Source organism: Ylistrum balloti, unplaced genomic scaffold (genome assembly GCF_031769215.1).
Source record: "Ylistrum balloti isolate Yb309-2 unplaced genomic scaffold, AGI_CSIRO_Ybal_v1 Utg370580, whole genome shotgun sequence".
Classification (NCBI taxonomy): Eukaryota; Metazoa; Mollusca; class Bivalvia; order Pectinida; family Pectinidae; genus Ylistrum; species Ylistrum balloti.
Window position 1 is genome coordinate 1,503,983 of NW_026782361.1, and position 26,776 is coordinate 1,530,758.

A 26,776-nucleotide genomic window follows, 5' to 3' on the forward strand; every position below is an offset into this window, starting at 1 on the left:
TTCGTTATTGAACTTTGCGGGAGAGAGAAAATCCGGGATATGTATCCGCCAGTAAATTTAGTAATCAGATAGAAGCTTCCGGTTAAATGAAAGCGAAGACAGGTACACGTCAGGCTAAGGCAACTGAATATACTCACAAGTTTAGTGTGGTAATTCATTGAGAATCAAACATGGCTTCAAACGACATTGGAGACTGGTATAGAGGCATTCCGTTTTTAACGAAATATTGGTTTACTGGATCCGTAGTGGTGCCCATATTAGCCCGATTTGGCATCTTGAATCCGATGTGGTTGTTTCTACATTATGAGTCTGTCGTGTATAAGTTTCAGGTAGATCTACGTAATCATCTTTCATAATAATGATATATCATTTGAAATCATGATATAATTCTAGGTAAGCAGGAAGGACGTAAAAAATAAACAAGATTTTTTCATTTTTATAAAACACATGTTAAAAACGAAGTTAACTCGGCTGATGTAACAACTTTTGTAACTGATTGCCAAAATGTTTACAGCGGGAATATTATTGATATTTCAAATAGGGATAATATTTATGTCCTATTGAGATCACCGAGACTTAAGATTTTTGAATTATAAATATGTTTGTTCCTGACTCCGTGATATTACAGGCAAGCATAAATAGGTACCTTAGAAATCATCATTTGGTGTACTGTAGTTTATGGTTGGAGGATATACAATAACAATGTATAGAGAATGGTTGGAGGATATACAATAACAATGTATAGAGAATGATTATACTAGTATTGTTCAAGTAATAAGAGACATGATCATAAACAGTTTGTTGAAGTATGTATCAGATCTTCCTTCGGCCTATCATAATACTTCTGATACTGTTTTGGAAAGGACTAATTAGATATAAGTTAACCTGTAACAATAGAGAATACAATTTCACAAGGCCATTAAATTCAAGTGAATTTTGATGGAACTTCATTTAATATTAGTTTACATTTGTTTTTGATGTCAACATGTAGTGAACATTTCTCAATTTTATGAATCTTTATAACTAAATGTGAGTCTTCGATAATCTTATATAAGCCTGATGATGAGATAGTGTATGTATTCCTGTGTCTGCTAGTTAAATTCTGACATACATTGTATATCTTTGATATATTACATTGATATATTTTTTTATTTGTAGTTTTGGAGACCATTGACGTCTGTGCTGTTCTATCCTATATCTGGAGGGAATGGATTCCATTACCTAATAAATTTATATTTCTTATATTCATACTCGACACGTTTGGAAACAGGTATGTAAAAGAACAGGACAACTACATATGTGTCTACACATTTTTTGTATGTCCTTTATGTCAATGTCATGATACATTACCATTCTGTTTAATGTTAAAATCCTTTGGTAATTAATTGTGACACAAATGACAATATAATAATTTGTACTTTAACATTAAAAATGTAAAGGGAAATTATTCAGATACTGATATTCCTCAACTCAAATAAAAATATGATATTCTTTCATTGCTAAACAACTTTAATCCTGCATATTTACTTTTACATTAACTACCAGGAATCTTTGATGGAAAGCCTGCAGAATACCTATTCATGCTTCTCTTTAACTGGTTATCCCTGGTGGTATCCTTTGTCATCTATTTGATCACCATAATCTGTTAGATATTGACTGTACAATATATATTAGATTTACGCGAAAACATTTCCTCTTGTACAAATGCAGTAAGTCAATTCTTATGATTTATATTGTAATAAGCTTATCGCATTGGGTCTAAACATGAACTTGTTGAAGTCAGAGGATCGACAAACTATATATACATTTATCTATCAGGATCGGAAACGCGTTGACCGTCTTTATCACTAGCTCTCCACCTCTGGGTCATGAAATTAAGGCCTAAATGCAGCAGTTACTGGCCACAGGACAGTGTTTTTTTCTAGGAACTCCAGCTTTTGAAGTCGTGAAACTTTCAAAACAGTATGCATGTGCAGAATCCAGTTAGAATGTAGTGAATGGCTTCAAGTAATATACATCTCTTTTTTTTACAACATTTTCAGTACAAGTTTAGAAGGACAGAATAAAAATAGTTTCAGTATTTAGTAGGTGTAGTTATATTATCCTCTAGCACCAAATCCAGGTTTCGGACCAACGTGAAGGAATCTGTATGTTGATAGGTTTTTTGGTGTTGTTGTCACCTCTGTCAAAGTACTTGGCTTGGACCAATAAATAGTTTAATGAAATATGCTGAAACACAGACACCAAAATATTGACCTGTTGTGCATAAACTTTCCATTCAAATGACCAATTCTCAATAACCAAAAGGCCCAGGGTGCCGATATTAGGTTGTAGTATAATGGGATATAGGGGTACCAAGTTGGATGATACAAAAGACCTTGACCCCATTTCAAGGTCACAGGGGTCAAATATGTTAGAATCTTTGAACAACTTCATCTCCATAACCAAAAGGCCTCACTGTAGTGCATGTATAAAGATTATGATTTCAACTTCGCAGAAAATGTCTTTATGAACCATCCAATGTCTTCTATGAAGCTATAGTGTAGTTGAACAATTTATTTTGAGCCTATTTGGCTCCTTTCACATATAGATCTTCATAATGAGATGATCCTGTGGGCCTCTTGTTTTCTTGGAAAGGGTTGTATTCCTTTCTTTTATATGTCAAAATATGTTTGACAAATGACTTTGTTTGAGCTTGTATGTTTGAGCTGACCTTATACTGTGTAGCCAGAGAAATATGATAATGAATGTAATGGTGGCTAAAAGAGTTTCAATGTTTTTGTTGTTTTTGTTTTTCCTTACATGTAATAATCAGATAATTGGACTTATTGGTGAAATCTTTGTAAGTATTTTTTTCTGAATATCAGATTTCAATATGCAAAATCTCATTTACTCTGTGCGTTGAACCTATGTAGTCCACACAATAAATACTGTATTTCTGTTTTGAAGATTGTACTTTCTTTGTTACCAGCTGGCTACTTTAACATGAGGGAATTATGCAATGTTTCATGAACTCTGTCATACTTAAATGTAATATTCATACTTCAATATTGGTTTTTGAAGATTTTATTTTTCTTTAAACAAAATGTTTCTTAGAACCATAAATCTTTACTGAAGATACTTTAAACTCTAAAGATGGTAAACAATATGAACACAATTGTAATCTGTTTCTGGTATAGATCTACTGCTCTGTAGACCTAGAGAATTGTTGTCCATTTCTTTTTATATCTTTTATGTATTAGTTATTGATGGATCCCATGGTCCTGAGTGTTCTGTATGTGTGGTGCCAGCTAAACAAGGACACAGTTGTGCAGTTCTGGTTTGGAACACAGTTTAAGGTTTGTACAATATTATGTACAGTTCCTGCACAAGGTCATTGTTGTACAGTTCTTGTTTGGAAATCAGTTTACACTTTTTACAATAAGATATGCAATTCCTAGACAAAATCACTGTTGTACAGTTTGGAATACAGGAATCTTTTGTACAGTTTATTAGTATAGTCAAGTGTCATAATTTCAAATTCAGTTAAATGTTGGTTTCATTGATTTAGGATGTTCATCATGTTTTGTTGACTGTAACCAAAATTATTTGGCAATATGCCTTCTCCTGGAAATACTTCTGTGCAGTAAAATCATAAGAATTCTGTTTCAATGCTGTGTAAAATATTCACCCTCTGACTATAAGTAAGGAGTAGTGTGCTGTCCTCCATGGGTTTATTTCAGAAAAATAGTATTTACTATAAAGCACTGCTGAATGATGACTCCATTTTCACCTATCTTCCCTGTTTAGTTCTAGTGTTAAATGGTATCAACACCTACTTGACAACACCATTTAGACAGATTCTTATGATTTATATCATCAATAGATATAACTAAATTTTTGTAGGAGTTCTCAAAGAGAGTGCAGAAAAAACAATTCCAAAATTTTGACGAGTACCAATGCTAAACAATATAGTGGGACATCAAAAATTTTAGGGAGTCCCACAGGAAAAGGCTGTTGTCAGTGAGCTTGCTTTTTGCTGAATTTTTGTTAATTCATTTTAAAAGAACAGCTCAAACAATCCTTCAAAAATACTTTCATAGAACAGATTGAAATAGCATTGAACAATATGTAGATAGATCTAACCGTGAAAAAATTTTTTTGATTATCCAGTTGTATTCAGTCATTGTAGCTAATATTAACAGTGTTTCTTTTAGTAGTTAGCTGACTTAAACAGAAGTCACTTTAAGCATTATTATTCCTACCATCTGTAAGTACAGTCTTAAAGCTCATTGGTTTTATAGTTTGTATCAAATGTGAACTAATATGATAAATTATTGAAGATATTGAGAATTAGTCATAAATCCAATGTTATTTTCAGGCGATGTATCTGCCATGGGTTCTGCTGGCTTTCAACATGATCTTGGGACAAGGGTATGCATACATAGCTTGAAGAATGACTACTGTGATGTATTTAAATGATGTTTGAAGAGTGAATATCTAGTCAACTAGATGAGTTAGCAGTGTTGGCACAGGTTACCATTGTCATAGCAACATGGTCTGAACTTATTAATGCAGTTATCTGTATGTCTGTTAGACTTGGTGAAAGTATGAAATATTTGTATCAGAATATGGTCCTGATTGTTCACAAAGAAAAATCAGATATTAAAAGTTAAAAATCACATTGAATATCAGTTTGTGGACAGATTTGAAATAACATGAATGTAATAACTGTGGATCTTTTTCTGATTTTTTTTCACCTGCAGAGGAATTTCAGAGCTTCTCGGAATCCTTGTTGGACACCTGTATTTCTTTTTGATGTTTAAATATCCCCAGGATTTTGGTGGAGTGCGTTTTCTCACTGTACCAAACATATTGTAAGTATAAATAAAAGCTTTTGTACAAAATGTTACTGTTTATAAAAAATCATCAACTAATTTGCATGGGAGTAGAGCATTTACATTTTACAGGTGTTGTCTAGTTCATGTTACAGATCTGATCTCCTTAAATTCAAACTAGTTTAGTAATAAAAAAAACCCAGAAAACAAATGATCAACTATTTCCTAGTGAGTAGAGCATTTGGCAACGACCCTCAATATGGAATCCTACAATTTGGAAAAGACAATCAAGAAATGAATAGATCAGATTTGAGAGTAGAATGTGAGGATGGTGAACATCTGATATCATAGAGCAGAATCAGACAATTAATGATATTAAAGGTTGATATTGAAATAGCTGCATGTGCATCAGTTAAAATAGGAAAATGACCAGTTAATTGCTGTTTTGTTTTTGAGATTTGTAGGTTAAATTTTCTGAAATAGGATGGATGTAAGCACTCTCTCATTAATGATTAGAATTGGCATCAATCAGTTTTAGTCTGTAACATTCCAGTAAATCAGTTCATTGTTTTTCAAAGTATCAGATCTAGTTTATATATATTTCCTTCCGTTAAGTTAAATGTCCATTTCGTCTGCAGGTTTAAGTATTTCCCTAACAGACGCGGCGGTGTGTCAGGTTTTGGGATGGCACCATCTAGTCGGCGACAACAGCGAGACGATGGGAACGAGAATCATAATTGGGGACATGGCAATCACATGAACTAACCTTCCAAGTTACAATATACAAAGCTGGTTCATTTACATAGTCATATTTATAAAAAAAAGAGTTTGATATTTGTCAACTTTTTGAAATTCCCAGAGAACTTCACTGATACTTTGCTATGGAAAACTGAAATTATTATATTTCAGCAAAGCCAGGAATGTTGGTGTAACTTAGGCCATATAGTGAGGCACAACTTCAAATCTCTGTGGGTATTGGACAAGCTTATAACATATGCAATATCTCAAAAAGACTGACCTATACATACATTTAATATGCATGTGTTAAAGTTTGACTTTTTGACGTTTCCATCAGTCACCTGATAGGTGTGACCATTTATGGTCGTTGTTGGTTTTAAAACCAACATGATGATGATAGATATGCTTGTTGGAATAATTTAGTGTTGTTTTTTTTTTTTTTATGTCATAGGATATTTTTTCTCATGGGTCTATTTTTTTAAAGAATATAGATTCTTTGAAAGATTTTCTTATTTCTGTGAAATATTATTGGAGTTTATGTGATCTCTGAAAACTGTTCAATTTAGCCTTGTGTACTATCTTACGTGTTGATAAAATACTTAATTACATGGAAAATAGAAGCTTTACTAAGATTTGCTAATTTTATTACAGAAGGCAGGTTGTATGTCAAGATCATACAATTTAAAACGAATTCCAGATGAATTCCAAATGGTGGATTTATTTTGACAAATTCTACAAAGCATGCAGACATCTAGACACACTTTCTTCTATTCTTCCATATCAGTTAGTAAGAGATATGTAAATCACTGACGTGCTGTTTCTACTGCCATTCATTATCTGCAGAACTGACTATATGTATTGTTGCTGTCAACATGTCCATAATATAAAATCCATTAGTCATATTCAAGTCCTCTTTCGTTTTCATCCTGTTACCTGTTAAGGAGACAAAGTAATGCATCATATTAATCATTCCGAATAATGTATTCATTAACAATAGTTTAAAATTTTAAAATTCCAAAACTGATTGAAAATAATACATTACAACTTCTATTTTTCATGAGCTATATCGGTCTTAAGAATTCCTTTTATATAAATATTTATCATATTGGATGTGAATACCATGTTTGACCTAATAAATAGACTGTACACTGACGAAAAACAAAGGTCTGTACTTAAAACTATCACAAAGATCAAATTTACTTTTGTTTGTGGAGACCTAAAAATCTAGGGAGAAAATTGGATTTTTATAGCAACTCAATTATAGCTGAGTTTCAGCCATATTTCCTTGCGGGTCAGAAAACTGGTTTATTGGGTTGAAGCACAAGTATTGTTTCTCTCAGAAAAGAAGAGAGACTATACTTAAAGGGGCAGGTGTGTTTATTAGGTCAATTATGATATAATTAGAAAATGTTTTATTGAAGCCATTAAACATATTTCCAATTGCTTGATGCTTTCTTTCATTCTTCTCAATGCTAAGATTCTTCTGGTGATCATTAGAGGCCAGCAGAAGGATACCAGGTATGCTGTGTTATGGGTTTCTTAATAAGAGACCTACTTAAAGACACTTAGTTAACATTACAATGGAGGAGCCTTAGTTTAATGAATAACAGTCTCATTTACTCAACCAAATATAGTAATTAAGAGGATCTAGAAAGGAGAGGTCCTGAGTCACAAGATTATATAATCTGCTGAACTTGTCCTATTTGCACAGTCTTCTGCTTTCAGCACCACACACTTTGATGGACAAGATATGTCCTTTGTTAGGGCTGGAGGAAACATTATCTGATGTTTTTTAACACATCAAAGTCTTACTTACGCATAATGAAATTGGAAACAACAGCCCGAATGTATTATCAATATATACACGAAAGAAGAATGGTTAGTCAAGGGGGACAAGCACAATTTTGTGTAAAGTTGGTTTCTCTTCTCCAAGGATTCCTCACTTCAAATTTGGTTGAATTCACATTATTCTTACAGAAGAGGGAGTAATTTTTATACGCCGCCGGAGGCGGTCGTATATTGGCGTCATCTTCTCCGCCCGTCCGTACGTCCATTTCTTGTGAACGCAACTCCCCCTTAACTAATCATCAGATTTTCATGAAACTTACTCAATATCGCTACTACAATGAGTAGATGTGCATGAAGGGGCGATTTTACGGTTCATTGATTTTTGTAACATTTTACGATATATTTTGTGGCGGCGTATATTGTGTCCGTGGCACTCTTGTTTATATATGTATCTCGTACTGAGCCCGATCATTTATACAGAACTGGTTCCTCTTCGCCTATGATACTTCGGACCAAATTTGGTTATAACATTTGCACCATAACCATAACAGAAGAAAAAAAATTATCAATGAATTTCTAAACTGTATGGGTCCCTGCCCCTCTGTCCCCGTGGGAGTGAGGCATACCGGTGCCGTTTATACAAAATTGAGAACCTTTCACCCAAGGATGTTTTAGACCAAATATGGACAAAAATCCATTCAATCTTACAGAAGAATGATAAATTTCCCCTTTTGGATCCTGTCCTCTATGTCATACAGGCTGATGCGCATTTACCTATATATAATCCACTGTAAACTCACAGGTCCTTTGGCCCAGTTGTGCTTAATTTTTTTGTAGATGTAACCCATAAAAGTTCAATGTAATTTCAGTTTTACCGTGTGCCTTTCAATTTTATATATCTTCAACTACATAAGATTTACCAAATTGTATGTACTTCGATATTTCAACAAAGGGACCGTTATACTATACACAGGAACAAGAAAAACTGCAACAAGGGCTACCTTTTTGTGTCAGATCCAGTGTGGGCTGACTTCAATATCACGCAATCGAACTTTGACTATCGGATGCAATATGATATTAAATCTGTTACCATTGATATATATTATACGCCCTGGCTAGGCCTACACAATTGTAATCTTATTGGGTGTTCATAAATTTTACCTTTTCACGCCGAAAATACATGTCCACCGGAATCTAATTATACAGTTTGCTTTCTTTAACTCTTTGACTTTAATTGGACATTTCTGCCACATTTAGGAAAAAAATGGCGAGTTGAGATTGAAATTTTTAGGAGTTGATAGCAAAGCCCTCAGAAAAGGACCTGAATTATGTGCTTTGGCCATTGTAAGCCGATGTAGTATTTCGTACATAAACATTCAGTTATCGGCCGTGGGCCCGAAAGAGATATACATTTCCCGGTCTTTCTGTACTAATCAGCAGTATAAGGAGACTGAATAAGTCAATTATTGGGGTAGTCCGAATCATTCTGATACTCTATAGATTTTCTTATATATCGATCTGGAGTCAAATGCAAACTGACGTAGAAAAGTTGATAGAACGTCAGAATAATTTGGACTATTACTGCGCTTACACCCTTGCCAACAAATACTCATACAATTAACATACAGACAAGCATGTAAAGCATCTTAATCTGACCTTGCCACATATATTTACCAGATTAACTTCCTTGAGGAGTTAAGATCCAAAGACGCATTTTAGAATGAGTATTTTGCAAAATGTTTATTTGCAATTCAGGTCTTCATGTCAAAACGTGAGAAACTGACGGGTTCAACATACCTTTTGCGCCTCAAATGCACACGTGTTGCATCATCACAGGTTAAAACTTTTTTTTTTCAACGCTTTAAGTACAGATTTATCGAGTTCCAAATTACATTTTTATTTCTATTTTTCTTTAACTATATTTTTTTCATTTAGTCATGTGATTTATGTTATTTTATCGTGTTTAACTATCACGTTTCTATTTAACACGCCTGGTTCTAATCGCTAAATTTTATGCCTTCCCGTTAGTTGAGGACTACGCCGTTTTTGACACGGAACGACTTTTTACTAAATGTCCATTAACATACAACAAACTAGATTCCTTCATTGCATGAACTTCCCTCCCTGATAAAGTTGATTAAATTAATGGAGAGAACTTTGAAGTCAACACACGTATAAATTGTAAAACAATACAATATTTCACACCCTTTGATTAGTGTTCTCTTGTGATTTGATATGTGAACATAAAAAAATCTATTTTATAAAAACTAATGCAATACATATACGTTCGAAATAAACTCTAAACATCACATACGAATCTTACTTTTTATAAGCCTTCATCTAATTAAAAAAAACAGAAACGCAGGTTATATTACTGAACCAAAATTAGGTAAATGATATAAAAGACCGTATAAAAATGCGATGTTTGTAGTTTTTCTCCGGGCTCTACCGCGTTCACCTTGGTTGTAATTAGAATCACTCGAGAGCTCGAGATCCGGCGTGCGTTTGAATAGGAAGAGGTAATTCGGTCAAGCGTCTGAGAAACGGTAGCTTTTGAAGCGTATTTGAAACGCATTGTATGCGCCATTTTTGGGAAATTTACATGGTATAACAATCCATGTAATCATGAATTTAGTAAGGTATGAATGCATTACATAGATATGCCAACATCAAATTCGTTCTTTGAACTTGATAATCAGAATTTTATTTTGTATATTATATAAGTCTTTATGTTGCAAACACGACTTTTGTTAGGCCGGTACACCGTTGTTTACATTTTGTATTGATACTCGGGGGAAAGCTTTAGTCCAAATTATATTTCTCTTCAACACTTCACTCTGCAAAATTATATCACAGATTTAGATATATCTAAGTAATGTTATTTTCTGATGTTGTCGAGATACTGTGCGAAGTTTCAGTTTGTAATTATCTCGTGTTTAGAGTAGGATGTAAATAATCGTATCCATATTCCTGGAAGGAACTGTCCCTTCCAACACCAGACTAAGACATTTCAATGCACATACGTGCGTCATGGTCATCTTGTGGCTTATTGTCAAATTATGGCATATACAGCCGACTCGCCTGACTGTCGAACGTTTGATGTTGCCTTGTGCGTGAAAAATTTATTAATGGCTGTCTGGTCATAAACTCATATTTCTCTGTTAGCTTCGATTAATTTATTTAGTAACTTGGCCATGGCTTTTTACGGGGCGATAACACCAAGCAAACAACAATCGAGAGTGTGTTTACATTAAATGTCGATTATTAGAGGATGCTGTAATTATTTTACTGTTGGCAAATGATGGTTTTGAATAACGAGTAGTTTAGTAAAACTGAATACTGGATAAAAAAATGAAATTGATTTGTGCAAAGATGTGATTAATAAGAACAGAATGTGTGCATTGTTTATTTCGGAATTGGTCCATTATAAATTTGTTGTAATACCTTTTCTTTTGTGTATTCAGATTTTTGATGAAACTCAGTCATGAAACAGTGACGATAGAGCTGAAAAATGGAACACAAGTCCACGGGACCATAACAGGCAAGTTCAATTGGAAGCTGTTGTAATAGATCTGGCCATTTCAGAGTTCGGTCAGAAAGGGTACAGATTAAGTTGGATTTCCGTCTGTCTGTGACCCTTCTTGGCAGAGAAATGCCTCTTTGAACTTAGAAAATTCTCTGGGAATATTGTTTTCCAGACTTTTTTGGTTTATCCTTTTAGTTATTGAAATGAAATTTGGTATATGGCTTCTTGTTGGAAGGGTACAGATTAGTTTTGATTTCCAGTTTGATTTCTGGGTGAGCGTGACACTTTATGCAGGCGACACATACAGTTCCAAGGAACTCTTGTATTATACATGTATTGCGTTTGTGTTCCAAATGTGAATAGCTCAGGAGAGTTGATAATTGATGATGAATATATTTAAAACTTCATATTGGTTGTTCCAGGAGTGGACATTAGTATGAACACACACTTGAAGGCTGTGAAAATGACACTCAAGAACAAAGACCCTGTACAAATAGACTCTCTCAGTATCCGTGGAAACAATGTGCGTTATTTCATCCTCCCTGACAGTCTTCCCTTGGATACACTTCTCATTGATGACACACCGAAGACCAAGGCAAAGAAGAGCAGGGATTCAGGTAAGTAATGATTAAACCTTAGAAAAAAAAAATCAGGAAACTAGTGGTCAATTAGTATACATGTGTTTTGCTAGATTTTAAGTAATTGATTATTTCTAATTCAAAAATATAGTAATGTCATTATTAGTAGTCATTAAAAGGTGTGGTTGTATTGAAAGGTTTGAAAAAGTACCAAGATTCAATTGTTGACATCAGTTTTAGAAGGGCCTTTTGTAAACTATTTATTTATGTTTACCATTGTCACTTTAACATCATAAGGCAACATAGAATTTGTGTAGCCTGTGAAAATATGTAAAGCAATTATCTTTTTAGTTCTTAATGGTAATTAGTTTGAATGTGCAATATTTCAATAGCCAACTGATTTCATGGAAATGTGAAAACTTGTTGAAAATGAATGGTGTAGACTGGGAAAAAAATAAGTGACTGATATACAGATAATGTCAATGTTTTGTTACAGGTGGTATGAGCCGAGGACGAGGTCGTGGACGTGGTGGTGGTCGCGGACGTGGCGGCGGTGGTCGTGGAGGCAGGGGGCGTGGCCGAAGATAGACAACGGAATTCCATCAGTGTTGTAACATGTTTTATACATGTTCTGTGGGGTGGATAGACAATTTGCAAGACTATATAAACCTCCACAGGGAAAAGTGACCAATTTGTAGAGGTGCAACTATGTTTCTAGAACAGCTCAGTTGTTGGTCTTCCTATCCCGGTTAGTTGCTGCACATATATACTGAATGTTGGAATAAAAATTGTGTAGCCTTTGCAAAATTACATGGTTATAATCATGTTTAATCTCTGGGGGAAGACTTACCTTCTTTGTATCTAAGATAAGTGTTGCACAGCAAATTGAGAACGGCACCAATCTGGACTATTTGTCAATTCAAACAGTTTTGGATTACCAATAGAAGTGGTTTCATAAACTGTCTGGAAGAGGAAAGATACATGCCATCTGCAAAAGCTGATCGAAACTCATTCAAAGGAATAAGGAGGGCTTTGTGCACATTTGGTGTGTAGTCTATCTTGGGGAAAGACTTAAGAAGTCTTCAATTGTACAGACTGTACAATGGAATCACTTTAACGAGATATACTACATCTATCATGTCTTCACAATTCTCATTATAATGTCATTGTTTCATGATAATAAATCATACTAATTTCAAGTTCATTTTGTTTGATGTTATTTGTCAATGCCATAATTGGTCTAGCTGTTTCTTTGTGCTATCATAATAGAATTTATCAACTCTGAACATTTAAATATCTTAAGACCTGAGCTGCTGACATTTACAAAGCTGTTAATCATGTGTCTTTAAGTAAGATGGCTATTTGAAGGGCAACATTAACGCTAATCCAGTGTAGTCAGGTTTGGTGACACTCGGAATGTGATCTTTTGTAGACATTGTTGTAATGGCTGAAATTTGAATTGAAATTTCTAAGTTTAACACTTTTTTTGCTTGCCTGGTCCAAACGGCAATGTAGCTCAAATAATTCTGATTAATTGAATGGTGTAGAATCGTATTTGACTGGTAGATTCCAAGATAAATGACCTTGCCGCGTAGTCGAGCATCATGGGGTCAAATCTGATGAAGACCACCATCTCGGAAAGAAAAAAATCAAACTACTGAAGTTGCATTGGTGCCATATTGAACTGATAATTGGTGGTAAAGTGCAGGAAAGGAAGTAGACAAAAGAAAAGACAAAAAAAAAAAAAATCATGTGTCGTCATGGTTTTCTTGACACCTATTTCGCAAGTTAAACAAGTGGGGCACAGCTCAAAGGTGCCCGAGATGGTCCTGACCAATTGTTGTTTTTCCAGATTGGTCTGGAATCTTATGTGGCCTTCCTCCCCGCCATCTTGTAAAGTATTTTTATGGGACTATTCAAAGCTGAAACGAAGAATATTGTTGTTCTGCTTAACTAAGGTAACAAGGCTTTCCTGTGCTGTACTGGTTGTCTTTTGCTAAGAAATTTACTGCAATTGCTCTGGATAATTCCAGTTGACACAAATTTGTTGGAAATTAATTCTTGTTACTAATATAACTAAAGCATCATTGGATCAAAATCGTTTGGTTGTTATTGTTTGAAAATGACCCTAATAAAGGCCAAGGATGTATAAAGCAAACTTTAAACTAAGAAATTTAAAAAGTTGATCAGTCGTGCCATATGCCTGACTTTTCATATCTATTGAACTATTAGAATCGTGAAGAAACGGTTGACATACTTTCACATGAATTTCTCTTTTTATAATGGATACAATCAATCGACAATGATTGCTGAAGGTAGAGAGTGATACTCAAGTCCTTCGTGATACAATATTTACATAAGAAATGGTTCTGTATGATGAATTCATAAGTGGTATTAGCAGAAAAGTTATCACAAAACTGATGACACATTATAAAGCCACTCTGCAGATTACTTGAAAATAGCTCATTTTATTAACACTTCTCATTCAAAACATATGTTGCCTTCTTGGAACAATACAGTTCTAATTTCCAGTATATTTATACACAAACAAAAATTCTATGAAGCAGTATTTAAATCTATTATGTGTTTGCTAAATAACATTTCTTGAATCGTGAAGATATTTTCAAATTTACCACAATAACATAAAAAATCGAAAGATTATAATTTGGTACATATTGGTTTCTATAAAAGTACATACACTAATTTGATTATACTTTAATAGCAAAACATAAATATTTCTCTTTGCATTCTGTTTTGTGAAATTTAAATGAAAGTATGTTCTAAAACAAGCAACGCTACACACATTTTGTTGTTACTGGTGCAATAAATAATGAATCTTAACTTTTGTATCCAAATATTACCAGGTGGAAAAATGTTGGATGTTTATTGGGTTATATTTTGAAAATCAATGACTTGCATAGAGAGCGAGAATTCTTTGATCTAGCTCTTGATAACAATCTTAAAAAAATTTGTTTTATGCAACACTAGTATGAAAGTACATGTATAAAAACATTGAATCACTGAGGAATAATCTCTGATATGTGTTGTACACATAAATATGTAAGCATTTTCAAAACTGATCACTACAGATGATTGTCCTGAATTTGATAAATCTTTAAGGTGGAATACGAAATCTATAGATATGATCTAGATATTTAGTGAACATCAGCACTAGATGTTTATATCAATTCAGTCCTAGACTAGAGGTCATGTTATGGCATTTATAGTCTAAATGAATGTAACAGATTAGCAGGCAAACATCATACTAAGATAAGTGATTTATTAATATTGCAACTCGTCAGTTGGCATACCCATTTTGACATTGAACCTTCGCCATATCTATGCCCACAATAATGACGTCGCATTTAAAGTCTCCACCATCACAGATATATCTGCGTACTTTATGTAGTGGCATTCCCATGCAAATGTAAATAAAATACATCCTTCGTCTGTCAAAGCAAAATAAAAAACTTAATGGGGATATTACAGACAACATCAGGAACATCACATTAACTAGTAAACTACAACACCATACTCCACCTTATAAGCATACCTGCCCCTATAAGCACACCCTACATTTTTTCCAGGAAAAGGGGATGAGTGTGTTTATTAAAACCTGTCTAAAGCTTCTTTCCTTACTGATCTACCAATACAATCATCAGTCTTTTAATCAAACATAAAGGTATTCAAATGAAATAAAAAAATGTTGGAAATTTCCCCCTGTATATGGTTGTATTTAGAGCACCCCTTTCATGTTTTTGTAAGTGTACTGTGACCTTATTTGGGTGAATACGGTAACAGAATAACAGATTTATAAGAAAACTACTTTAGAATAAACCTGATCACAAAACAAGCCATTATGCTATTTTTGGTTTTGAAAATTTCGTGAAATGGATCAGAAATGTATTGCAGTGGATACTGGTATGTTTTGAATTAAACCCTAGATTTCCTTTAAAAAAAAAAAAAAATTATCCAGCTACTTGCTATCTTATGTTCCACAAGATTTGCTTCAAATAAAATTTCTCTGAAAAAAAAATTGCAAACAAACACGTTTTACAATAGTGTCAGATTTCTCATGACAACCTGATGGCAAACTTCCAAGATTACTTCAATATGACATCGGTGGGGACGTTACAATATACATTACAATATACATAATATTCACCATCAGCTGTAAAGCAGGCACAAGTTAATGAACCTAGGTATGTAAATTTATGTTGGCAATTTATGCCAAAGCTGTCAAAAACAACCCATGTCAGTTCAAATACAAACAGCGTTATAACAATTCATACATGTAGTAAATAAAAACATGAAGTTTGATTGGATAATAACACAGTCAATACTGTTTTCTCTCTATATGTAATAAAATACTCAGCGTCACAAACTTCTAAGCATAATCGTAAGTATAAGACTAAAGTATGGCAAGAAAACAAGCTTTTAGAGGCATCTTGGTACCCACCATTGTTTGCAATTAATTCATTCTGTTCTCCTCTTGACCTTTTTTTCCCCTAAACATATGGATCTCAAATCCAAGATGGACATCTTGAAGGCTATTTTGTTTTACTGATCAGTCCAAAAATCATAAGGCGACAACTACAGAGTAACTATAACGTATATATTTGAGAAAAACTTGTCTAGTATTTCTGAAGGAATATTGAAAATAAACTTTCATTGTGAAAATTTCAGATGGCCACCTAACGGCATTTTGTTTTTCTGATCCATCCGGTCCTCTAGATATACTCACTAGAATTGAAAATCAAGACAGGACAGATTCTTCTATATCAATTACTTACTTTAACCTTTTCTTACCACAAAACCTACAGGGGCAGCTTTCAATCAAGCTGTATAATAGTTGTGATGATTTCAATATCAGTGCTGTGAATTTAAAGCATCCCTGACCTATGGTGATTTTGTATTTAAGGGCTTCTTCCGAATATCCGATTTCTCGTCATGCAAGAAGTCGCGTAACAAGGATTTGAAAGATGCAGGTTGATGAAGATTATGGGGAAATTTTGTGTCATTATGATTTTATTGGGAAATATTCTATTTCCTTTGGAATTTGCAGCTGGACGTGTTTGATGCTCATTAGTATCCTTGGTGGTTCTCTTGTTGTTTATCATGTTCTCATTTAGGAACTATCTAATTTGAATTGACAAAGATTTACATGGTGGATGTTGTCAAAAAAGGAAGATGCTTACCCACCCTCAACATCTGTTCTTATTTTCCTATTTTTCCAGGAGTCTCTGTGTGTAAATCTTTCTCTTGTTCATATTTTGCCCTAGTTTCCACCTTATATTCATAGTCAAATCCAAGATGGTTGCCTAGCCACCATTTTGTTTTTCTGATCAGTCCAAAAAATTTGAGAGTGACCCATTAAATACTTCTTCAGAAATAGTGATAACAAACTATGTCAAAATCCAATATGGACACCTGTCGACCATCTTGTTTTTCTGACCAGTTTAAAATTACAAATGAAATGAGAATGATTCATTCAGTGCTCCTCCAGAAATACCAATAACAAGAATTCTTTATTACCAGCTCGATGAATGAAAGGCAATTTGAATAACCCATCCTCTGAAGATGGTGTGTTGATAATGTAAAGCATACTGATGTGACATGCTAGCAGCCAACATAAAGCTAAAAATGTTCATATTCAAATTAATGAATTGAAACAATTAAAAAAAAATCCGGTTTCAACTGAATAAAAACAGTAAGTATGAGACAAAAAACGCATGCAACAGAACCATAACTGCTAATAAGTGAACGTTTGATCTAAATATAATTTGGCGGACACAAATTATGATCTTGAGAATAAGAGATTCAAACATGGTTAAGAGAATAAGAGGCAAGATATTATCTGGGAAATAAGAATTCAGGAGAGTAAGATTCAGACATATTCCTGTAATGTGAAAAGTAATAGATTAAAAAATAGTTGGGAGATTCAGATATAATCAGGGATATATGAGATTCAAGCATAATTTGAGAACTTGAGATTCAATCATGATCAAGGAGAATTAGAAATTTACACAGGCAGGAAATATGATAATCAAACATTGTCACCTCTTAATACGAGATCCTTCAGAGTGAATTGATATTTTCATAAACTGTTTCTGCAATGTCAGTTTTTGAAAGACTAGTTATACAAATATACAGCTGAGATGACGCACCAACAGAGACAATGCTGCCTCGAGACATTGATAATACCGGGAATATAATGTAGATACCAATCATATTGGTAGTCAGATGCTGATCATCACCGGATACTCATGAAAACTGACCATTTTACAACTTTAACTTAAACAGACCATCACAGATTGAACAAGGTTTCGTACAAAAATGTTATTGCTTGGCACCAAACAGATTGGCTTGTACAAGCTTTCGGCCCTGCAGTCGTGGAGACACGGATGCTTGATACATTTTTCTGTATTTACTGATGTGTGGTCCCCACTCCAATGTTGGCTGTGTTAATTTCCATATACGCTGAAAGATAAATCAAAAGAAAATGGTGAGTTCTGCTTCAAAAACATCATAGGTAATAGACTTATTATATTCAAATCCTGTTCAATTTTTTCCTTTAAGAACACACATTTATGTTGTTGTCAGTACTGCACAACGCTGAAATAAGCATACAAAGCCTAATGAATGATTTTCAGATTTTCAGTATTTTGGTGATGTAGCTGGTGTAATGATATACAAAGTACTTACTGTGTATCACAACTACTTGCACACATTCCCACTATTCTGAGAAAATCTATTGTGTGACATATCGCTGTACATCTAATAAATATTTTTATGATGAAACAGTAAACAGTGTACTTTAGCATGTTTATAAACTAAATTTTACTGTCAGTTGCCCGTAACAACTGGAAATTCCACATGTGGGTGTATAAGGTTTTTTTTTCTTTTAAGAAATCAGATCTAAAAGATCAAAAGGTAAAATATATGGACTGGTTTTTAGAAGTTTTACATTCATAAGTATGTAACATACACTTGATTCCATAACCTACACCATAAAACTTATTGCTAACCCTATGTATGTTGCACAACAATGAGGGAAAAATAAAGGAAAAATCTAATTGATCTATTAATGAATTTTGGCCAATTAAATGTTCAAAATTTGTCAGAAATACGACACTATGAAACTTTTTTCCACATTTGAACTCCATAACACCTAAAATCACTGTATTAGAATGAATAGGAATACCATACAGATATTTGCATACTAAACTCATTATTATATATCTAAGTAATGAAATAAAACCAACCTAACTACCACTCATAATATTGTGATAAACTTAACCCAGACTCAAGTATAACTCTATAAATACACAATGATCACATATACACAAATTACATTGTAAACAAAATAGAAGGATACGCTGTGCTTAATCAATAATTGCAAAATTTTTTTTTATGAAATCCATTTCATATTGAAAAGAAAGAAACATAGTAAAAGACTATACATTGCTTTGTTGGGTATAACTGATCAAAGGGGTCAAAACTCTTACTAAGACGTATGGAAACAAAATTCCTGGTCTTTTATGCACAAGTTGAATGTGACCAGCAAATGTATGTTATAGTTTTGTTCAAAGGGTCAGTTCATAAGGGACTGTGCAGACAATATGTGTTAATTGACAGATTGATATCAAATTTCTATTAAAGATACTTACATTTACAATTGGCCCTTTAGCTTGTGCGATTTGTAATACCATGAAGACAGGAACTGGAATTATGGGTATTACAGAGAGCAAAAGGCCAAACGCACGTGCCATAGCTGGATAAGTATAGCCTTCATAGGTAGGGGGCTGGTAGTTCATCATTGTCGCTGTGAAGGCGATCTGGAAAAAATAATAACCTTATGATTCATGACTAACATTTAATTTGTATGGTGTAAATGTTTTTAAGCACTGGGGTTAACATGGGAAACAACAGTAACAGAAAGTATAAATCCTTCAAAAATGCTAGAGGTTTACAAAGCAAGATACTTTTGACAGGTGCCTTAATGGAGTCAGCATAACAATGAAACAACAACAGATAAATCTGCCATGTTATAGGAGTAAGAATAGTGATGAGTAACTGTTGAATACTGCATTCTGTACTCTGAATACCTTCAGGTCTCCATGTTTGTAAGTCATGGTTACTTAAAGGTTTGGATTGATAGCAAAACATAAAATCTTTCAAGTTTTTAATTGATTGCTGCAAATAAGAGTACCCACCAGCATAATCAGGGGTGTGATGACACACCAGCACAATCGGATGATAATAGGAACTGGTCTTCCCATCATTAGTTCTACATCTCTACTGAAACGGTCTGCTCCTACAATAATACACAATCACAGTTATATCTTATAAACTTTGAATCTTCAGTCATGTTGCATAAGGGAGATAACTCATCTCAAACTACACACATCAAAATGGACAAAACCATTGGTTTTTCCAAACAAACATGACAATGATAACTAAAAATATCATTACTTTGGTCAGAATGTCACAGAAATGAACACATCAAAATAGTTCTTATATTCCCAGAAATCTTTATCATACAGAAATGCTATGCTACTTTATAGACAGATTGATTAAAGGTACGAGCTAGTCATCAGTACATTACCATAGAGCCATCCCACAATGATGCACTCAAGGAAACATGTAAGCAGTACACACAGTGAAGCAGCGTACCAGTCAACTAGCTGGAAGATGTACATTCCACCCTGCATGTTGAAAAAAAAACACTGTTTCTACATACATAACATTCAAGCAAGGAAAACAACATACACAGACAGCATTTGAAACAATACCTAAAATTTACAGAATGTTTTAAAGACAATTTTTTGAGATGACAGTGACCACATAATGACACCAAAGGGGGTCTACATATGGAAGTTAAATATCTCAATCCAGTGCTTTTCAAGAGATAATGATAACAAATTTTTGATGTTCAAAATCCAAGATGGCCGTCTGTCAGCAATTTTACCCCCCAAATCAAAATTAAACAGGCAAAGCAAGGGACAAAGAGGAGCCCACATGAAATTTGAGAAAGATCCATCTAGTATCTTTCAAGAAATAGAGATATCTAGCATTTTTTTTGGACAGATCATGGGCAACAGATATAGGGTGATTTGAACAGCCCACCACCATCAATAGCCCAATATTTGATGATAGTAGGCAAAACAATTTGTAGGTAATATCTGCTTGTTTTGAACTAGGTTTTTAAGCATATATAGAGATATACAGGTTAATATCATGCTCTATTTCAAAGATCAATCACCTGTTTTAAATCAAACAACGGTGATGTAAGTAAAAATCGTGTAGACTTACATTAGTGGTAAATGGTAAGCCTAGTATAAACAGCAGCAGGGACAGCGCTGCTGTCAGTAAGACCTTTCGCTTGCCCAGCAGACGAGGAAAAGCATCTACCAATCCACTAGACACCGTCTCAAATGTCCCAAACTGTTAACAGAAGCAGCTTTTATCAATGCTATATTCCTAGAAATCTCAAATCACTGCATTTCTTTTATAGTAAGATATTTCATGCTGTTTATCTTAATGAATTATAGTTTTAACAATGATCTGTGGATTTTAACATTTGTATATTGTATGTTGTAATTTCTATTATAACAAATTATCAGGTATGTAACCTGTTCTTTCATTTTCTCTCCATTAGTGAATGACTTTTATATCATATAATATAATTCATGTGATTCAAAATTCTAGATTCTAATTCCTATTTATCATATACATAAAAAAAAGAACAGCTATTTTTTTGTAATTGCAATTTTAATCACTTAATTAGCGTTTGAGATATATAAGTAAATGAATGTGTAATATAGCTATAATGTTGTAAATAATCATTTCTCATTCTTATTGATACAAAATTTTAACACAATCCACAAAACACATGTTTGCTATTGATTATCTAGCTAATATGGTGAAGACAGCTACCAGTACATTATTAAAATTGACTGTCCTGTATGGACATCAAAATTAAGTTTTGTCACAAATGATGCTGTACTTTTAATATTTTCCCTACCAAACTTTTCTAAATATGATTTAGAAATTCATTTAAAACGGAATTTGAAGTTTTCTTGTTTTGTTAGTATACCTGACTGTCAATCCCCAGAGCTAACAACATGACAAAGAAGAGGACGGCCCAGAGTTGTGGGAGTGGTAACTTGGTGATAGCCTCGGGGTAGGCTACCAACGCCAGACCAGGTCCTACAACAAACAAATGAGTACTGCAAGCAATCCACTGTCAATCATTCACAGCCTATTTTAGGTATCACTCTAAAAATTTCTACCAGGTATGTCTGTAAATGGAAGGAGGTGGTAGGGTTGGGGACTTAATAAAAACAAGGCCATAACTATGCATTTAGTGGGGCATGTAAGCAAATTCCAGTAGTGAACATTACATCATCCTATGAAATAACTTACAAGATAACACAGAGTGTGACAATATTCCCAGTGTCCATTGTTTCAAAGACACACAATCATATATATATTTCAGACACTGAAACACAATTAACAAAGGAAATTTTTTTACTTTACCCCGTCAGGGCCTCAAACTAATAATCACCTAGCAAAGAAATTCCAGACTGCTTAACACCACCACAACATCCCCATGTATAAATATTTATGTATACTGGCCTGGAAAATCTGAACTTCCTGGTATTGCCTATCTGTTTCCATGATAACAGAAAAAGTATTTATATGGTAAACTTCCTGCTAGTAAAAGGCTACTTAATAAATGAACAAAGTTACAAGTAATTATCTTTAACAGTTTCAGAGCACTGGTCCGAGATAATAGACCTGGTATGATAGATAAGCCAAACAAAGTGAACAAGGGGTGTAACAACATACATGTAAGTGTAAAGTTGTTCAAGATAATATCCTAGAGGAAGTGAAAATCAGAGAAATCGTTTATCACGAGAATGATATGGACAAAAACATGGGGAGATAATGTAAATATAGAAATTTATTTTTCAACAACTCTTGACTAGAACTGGGAAACATACAAGGGGAGATAATACCACATCATCTTATACCTTACAAGACTAACATGACATCAGTCTTACATAGAAATTCTTATTACATTTGTCTATTGTATACAAGTATATAGAAGCTAGTTTCCATGTAAATCGAAAATTCCACCACTTTCCAACATACATTTGTTGAAGACTTAAATGATTGTAATTTCTTACAGATTTACACAAAGACAGGTCATAAGACATTTTAAAAACCCCTGAAAATATTTCTAGTAGAATGAATCAGTATAAGAGTATTTAATATATGTGTCATTTTGACTTGGTAAATGAGAGAAATATGTCAATATTTTCTTATTTGGTTAGAGATGACACCTAGAAATATTTATCCAATAATAAACCCAGTTAGCCAATACATTACATCTAACTCAAAGTCAGAGAGTGAACTTTATATTTTATAACACACCAACAATACAGCATTTGCTGGTAATACTATTGCACTACAATGAATAGACACGGGTTTGATGCTACATATCCATGTTATTGTGAAAGTGAATTCAAACATACCTGAGGTAGCAACTTCATTGATGGGTAGTTTAGACTCGTACGCCATGTACCCTAGCACTGAGAAAATCACAAACCCTCCGTAGAAGCTGGTAAGAGCATCAGCCATACTGCCAATAATGGCATCCCTGTAATAGAGAATTATCAAATTTTCTTGTAGAATTGATGTTCTCCATATTTCTATTTTTTCAAATTAAAAATATGTATAAATCCTTTGATGTTCAATATTACGTCCAAAATGTCTGTCTCCAACTATAATTCTATATAACCAACCAACACGATATTTTAACAAAGATCATTCTCAAATATTGTAGCAAACTTATGTAATCAAGTGTTCTTTTGTATTGCAACGAATATACCAAAGTCATATTTTCTGCTCTTTAGTGGTATGGAGTGGTAGTGGAGGAACCTACAAACCACCCAACTAGAACATACGGCATTGACTCTATTACCTGTACTCAAAGTCATATTTTTATACAAAAACTTTTTAGATGAATTCCATAAACATAAACAACAATGTTCAAGCTGGTCATTCAATATATAATTTGTCTTTATACTTTACATGTTGACAGAATCACTTTTAATTGAAACACTCAGACTAGGCTGATACAGTTTAGCACTTGCAGATGACATTTACTGAACAAGTTAAAGAATTTCTCTTAAATCTAAAATTGCAATATTTTTACTCCAGGTCTCTTAATTAGGTCACAATCCATGTGTAAATGTTATTTCATGATTGAAACAACGAGAACACACAGCCAATCACAACTTACAATACTTTTTTAATTCTAAATAAACATGTTCATTATTAATTTATTACACAGGTACTTGAGGTGCTTTATGACAATATATAACAGGGTTATTACCTAATAGGTGTTATGAAGATGTAACAGTGTTATTATTTAATGGGTGTTATGACAATATATACATGAATGTAACAGGGTTATTATTTAATGGGTGTTATAACAATAAACAGTGTTGCTATGTGATAAATGGCTTTACCTGAGACAATTATTTGTAAACTTGTTATAACTAGACATGGTTATAAGTCCTCCCCAAGCTGGTCCTAGAGAATAGAACACTTGTATCCCTGCCTCCAACCATACCTGTATAACAGAAATAACTGTTAAGCTGAGTTATCATTCTTAACTTCATCTAAAACAACAATAATCTTGCCAGCTGTATCGCTGCTTCAGTTCCATGAAATTTTGACGAAAAAGTTTTTAAAATAGTTTTATATAAAAAATCATCAAAAATTAATGAAAATCCTGTTCAGCGATCAGTCCAGATGAAGCTTACCTGGAAATCAAGAAGTCTTTTAAAGTCTGGAGTGAGGTAGAAAAGAATACCATCAACTGCTCCAGGTAACAGAAGGCCACGGATCAGAAATATCGTCAACAATACATAGGGGACAAGGGCGGTAACATAAACAACCTAGAAAAACAAACAATTAGTCTACATAACATTTAAACCAGACTGGTTAGCTTACATACAAGGATCCCACAAGTCTCATTATCCCCATTTTGATTCCTGAAGTCTGATAACACAAAATAATATACACAATTCAGATTCATGAATCACTTTGTCAAAGGCTACAAGTACAAAGTAACCTACAGGTACATTTATCTACTTTCAGTTTGAAATTCCATTATTGTTAGTAACACAAAATGAATTTCATTTAATTTTTTTTATCAAATTCATTTTAACATTTGAAGTCATTAGATATTTTATCTAAACATAATATTACAATAAAACAATGGTTAGTGTCAATTTAACCATTATTATAGGACTATGTCAATATGACCTTGTCTTGGGTAAATAAATACACGTATCCACCTCTGCCAAAGTAGATAATGCTAAAATGATCTTCATTTGCATACAAATACAGTTAGAATCATTGTATTGTGATGTTTCGGTATAGCAGATACCTTGCCCACAGATTTAACACCCTTCATCAGACAGAGGAAGACAAGGACCCAGGCCGCAGCTAGAGCTAACACTAGATGCCATCGTATTCCGCCGAGATCACCAAAGCCAGATGAAATCTGTAGGACATTCAATCTGTAAATAAACACAGGAAAATGCAGCTTCTTACTCTAAAACTTGAAACTACTTCATGTTTCCTATGTAAATTATTGGAGCAGATAATTATACATGTATTTTATTACATATGCCTGCCATTGCACTGGACAATTACATAGAGGAAAACGACAGGCCATCTTCGTTGTTTTCTCAAAGAAGTCAGTGTTTAAATATTCAGACAACTTCCATTTATTTTCTTAATGATTTTTCAATGATAACCTGTTCATATTGAGATGAAGTTTACAAAATCAAATATTTACATTATTTTAATTCTGTATCATTCTTCTGTAGCATTACTAGGTATAGTGAAGTTTGAACAGTTTTAATTACATAGACAAACACTGTCTTAATTAGTTCACATTTTTTAAAATGAAGTATTACATTTGCAATTAAGACTGAAGTCACTATAAACTTATTTAAGAAATAATTCTCTCAACTCAAATTTGGTTGTAATTCATTCAAGCATGAAGAAAGAGTAGCATTTTGAAACAAAATATTGACTAACTTCCCCTTTTGGGGCCTAGCCTTAAAGTCCCTAGGAGTTGAATCAAAATTCTGGATTGAAGAAATGGCTACCATCACCAATGATGCATCAGACCAAATTTGGTTGAAATCAATCCAGATATGAAAGAGGAGTAGGGTTTTAAAGAAAAAGTTTACGCACGATACACAACGACGGACGAAGCATGATGACTATAGATCATCTTCACCTTTCAGGTCAGATGACCTTATCATTTACTTACTGCCAGAATTCCTTAGCTGCTGTTGCTGGTGTAAAGCTGTCAGCAGAGGCATTAAAAGAATAATTGGACCCAGTTAACATGGAAGAATTGCCATCTACCAAGGTCAAGTTATTTAGAAAGCTTTTAGTGGCATTGATCTTTCCTCGATCCTCAATACAGAATGGAGTGTTCCAGGAGTTGGTGCAGACAGACCAAGGTAGCGGGTCGAAGAAGGAATTGACGAGATAGTAGATGACCCAGACAAGCACCATGATGTAATACCAGGACATTAGGAAGGACACAATGACCATCAGGTAACCAAGACCTAAACAACAACACAGGTATAAGGTTCAAAGGTCATACTGATGCAACATGTTATGAGAAAATATCATCTAGAGGACATTGTTTCTTGATGAATTACAGTTGAAATTCATTAAGTTGAGTGAAAAAATATGAAAGTTTCCATCCCACTCAATATAACACAAATGTTATTCATTAAGACACACAGAATATTCTGCTTATTATATATTTTCTCACACTTTATTGATTCTAATTTATATTGGCCACACAATGTCTATTAGCAGTGTTCTGTTACCGTTATCATTACACTGCCAGATCATACACACTGATTTTAAAATTAAAATACAAGTCTTAAAATGATTCCAAATACTTAGACGTTATTAATTTCAGGTTGACCCAGATCAATACAATACTGTGACCTTTACTCCAATTTCATAGGAGGACTCTTAGAGTAATTGATATTTTTACTGCAAAACCTGTTATCTGATTTGTCAAACATGAACGAAAATATAGTGGATTAAAACTTATATTTCACTGTGAGAAATGTTAAAATATATCGCTTATTAATTATTGGTTGAACTTTTTGTTTCAATTTTACAAACAAAGGTCATCTGATAATTAATCCAAGTATATGCATCCATTCTTTCACTTTGTTAAAAGTTGACCAAAATACTGACAGGTATAT

At 33.6% G+C, this 26,776-nt stretch overlaps 4 protein-coding genes across 6 annotated transcripts in view; 2 read left to right on the forward strand and 2 right to left on the reverse strand.

Annotated features, from left to right (window-relative positions):
* LOC132556593 (TBC1 domain family member 31-like) overlaps positions 1–289 on the reverse strand; it is a 30,385-nt gene extending 30,096 nt beyond the window's left edge. Inside the window, exon 1 of the mRNA XM_060221016.1 lies at positions 138–289. The gene's annotated coding sequence lies outside the window, so the exon portion shown is untranslated. The remainder of the gene's footprint in view (positions 1–137) is intronic.
* On the forward strand, positions 51–6,998 carry LOC132556594 (derlin-1-like). Its single transcript, XM_060221017.1, has 8 exons — positions 51–329; positions 1,159–1,270; positions 1,546–1,610; positions 2,816–2,842; positions 3,243–3,338; positions 4,361–4,413; positions 4,746–4,856; positions 5,456–6,998. Exons 1-8 carry the CDS (start codon positions 171–173, stop codon positions 5,580–5,582), a joined length of 750 nt encoding a protein of 249 aa, XP_060077000.1. The 5' UTR covers positions 51–170; the 3' UTR covers positions 5,583–6,998.
* Positions 6,999–9,902: 2,904 nt separating this feature from the next.
* Positions 9,903–12,646, forward strand: LOC132556604 (small nuclear ribonucleoprotein Sm D1-like). The gene is made up of 4 exons (XM_060221032.1): positions 9,903–9,982; positions 10,808–10,884; positions 11,292–11,486; positions 11,944–12,646. Exons 1-4 carry the CDS (start codon positions 9,969–9,971, stop codon positions 12,033–12,035), a joined length of 378 nt encoding a protein of 125 aa, XP_060077015.1. The 5' UTR covers positions 9,903–9,968; the 3' UTR covers positions 12,036–12,646.
* A 1,249-nt stretch (positions 12,647–13,895) lies between these two features.
* LOC132556576 (sodium- and chloride-dependent GABA transporter 1-like) overlaps positions 13,896–26,776 on the reverse strand; it is a 48,446-nt gene continuing 35,565 nt past the window's right edge. For all 3 annotated transcript variants that reach the window (XM_060220989.1, XM_060220990.1, XM_060220991.1), the window contains 11 exons: positions 25,813–26,116; positions 24,916–25,048; positions 24,287–24,421; positions 23,990–24,093; positions 22,991–23,115; positions 21,547–21,659; positions 20,763–20,894; positions 20,056–20,155; positions 19,664–19,764; positions 19,118–19,285; positions 13,896–17,927 (listed from right to left, as the gene is read on the reverse strand). In XM_060220989.1, coding sequence (XP_060076972.1) covers positions 17,787–17,927; positions 19,118–19,285; positions 19,664–19,764; positions 20,056–20,155; positions 20,763–20,894; positions 21,547–21,659; positions 22,991–23,115; positions 23,990–24,093; positions 24,287–24,421; positions 24,916–25,048; positions 25,813–26,116 — 1,556 coding nt within the window. In that variant the 3' untranslated portion in view covers positions 13,896–17,786. The remainder of the gene's footprint in view (positions 17,928–19,117; positions 19,286–19,663; positions 19,765–20,055; positions 20,156–20,762; positions 20,895–21,546; positions 21,660–22,990; positions 23,116–23,989; positions 24,094–24,286; positions 24,422–24,915; positions 25,049–25,812; positions 26,117–26,776) is intronic.

What these genes read in the sequence shown, in the direction of transcription:
- LOC132556604 (XM_060221032.1), top strand. An exon ending in AGTCCACGGGACCATAACAG is followed by an intron (nt 10,885 to 11,291) that starts GCAAGTTCAATT and finishes TGGTTGTTCCAG; the next exon opens with GAGTGGACATTAGTATGAAC. An exon ending in AAAGAAGAGCAGGGATTCAG is followed by an intron (nt 11,487 to 11,943) that starts GTAAGTAATGAT and finishes GTTTTGTTACAG; the next exon opens with GTGGTATGAGCCGAGGACGA.
- LOC132556594 (XM_060221017.1), top strand. Translation starts at nt 171, where the DNA reads ATGGCTTCAAACGACATTGGAGACTGGTATAGAGGCATTCCGTTTTTA. An exon ending in GACTTATTGGTGAAATCTTT is followed by an intron (nt 2,843 to 3,242) that starts GTAAGTATTTTT and finishes TTTATGTATTAG; the next exon opens with TTATTGATGGATCCCATGGT. An exon ending in CTCACTGTACCAAACATATT is followed by an intron (nt 4,857 to 5,455) that starts GTAAGTATAAAT and finishes TTTCGTCTGCAG; the next exon opens with GTTTAAGTATTTCCCTAACA.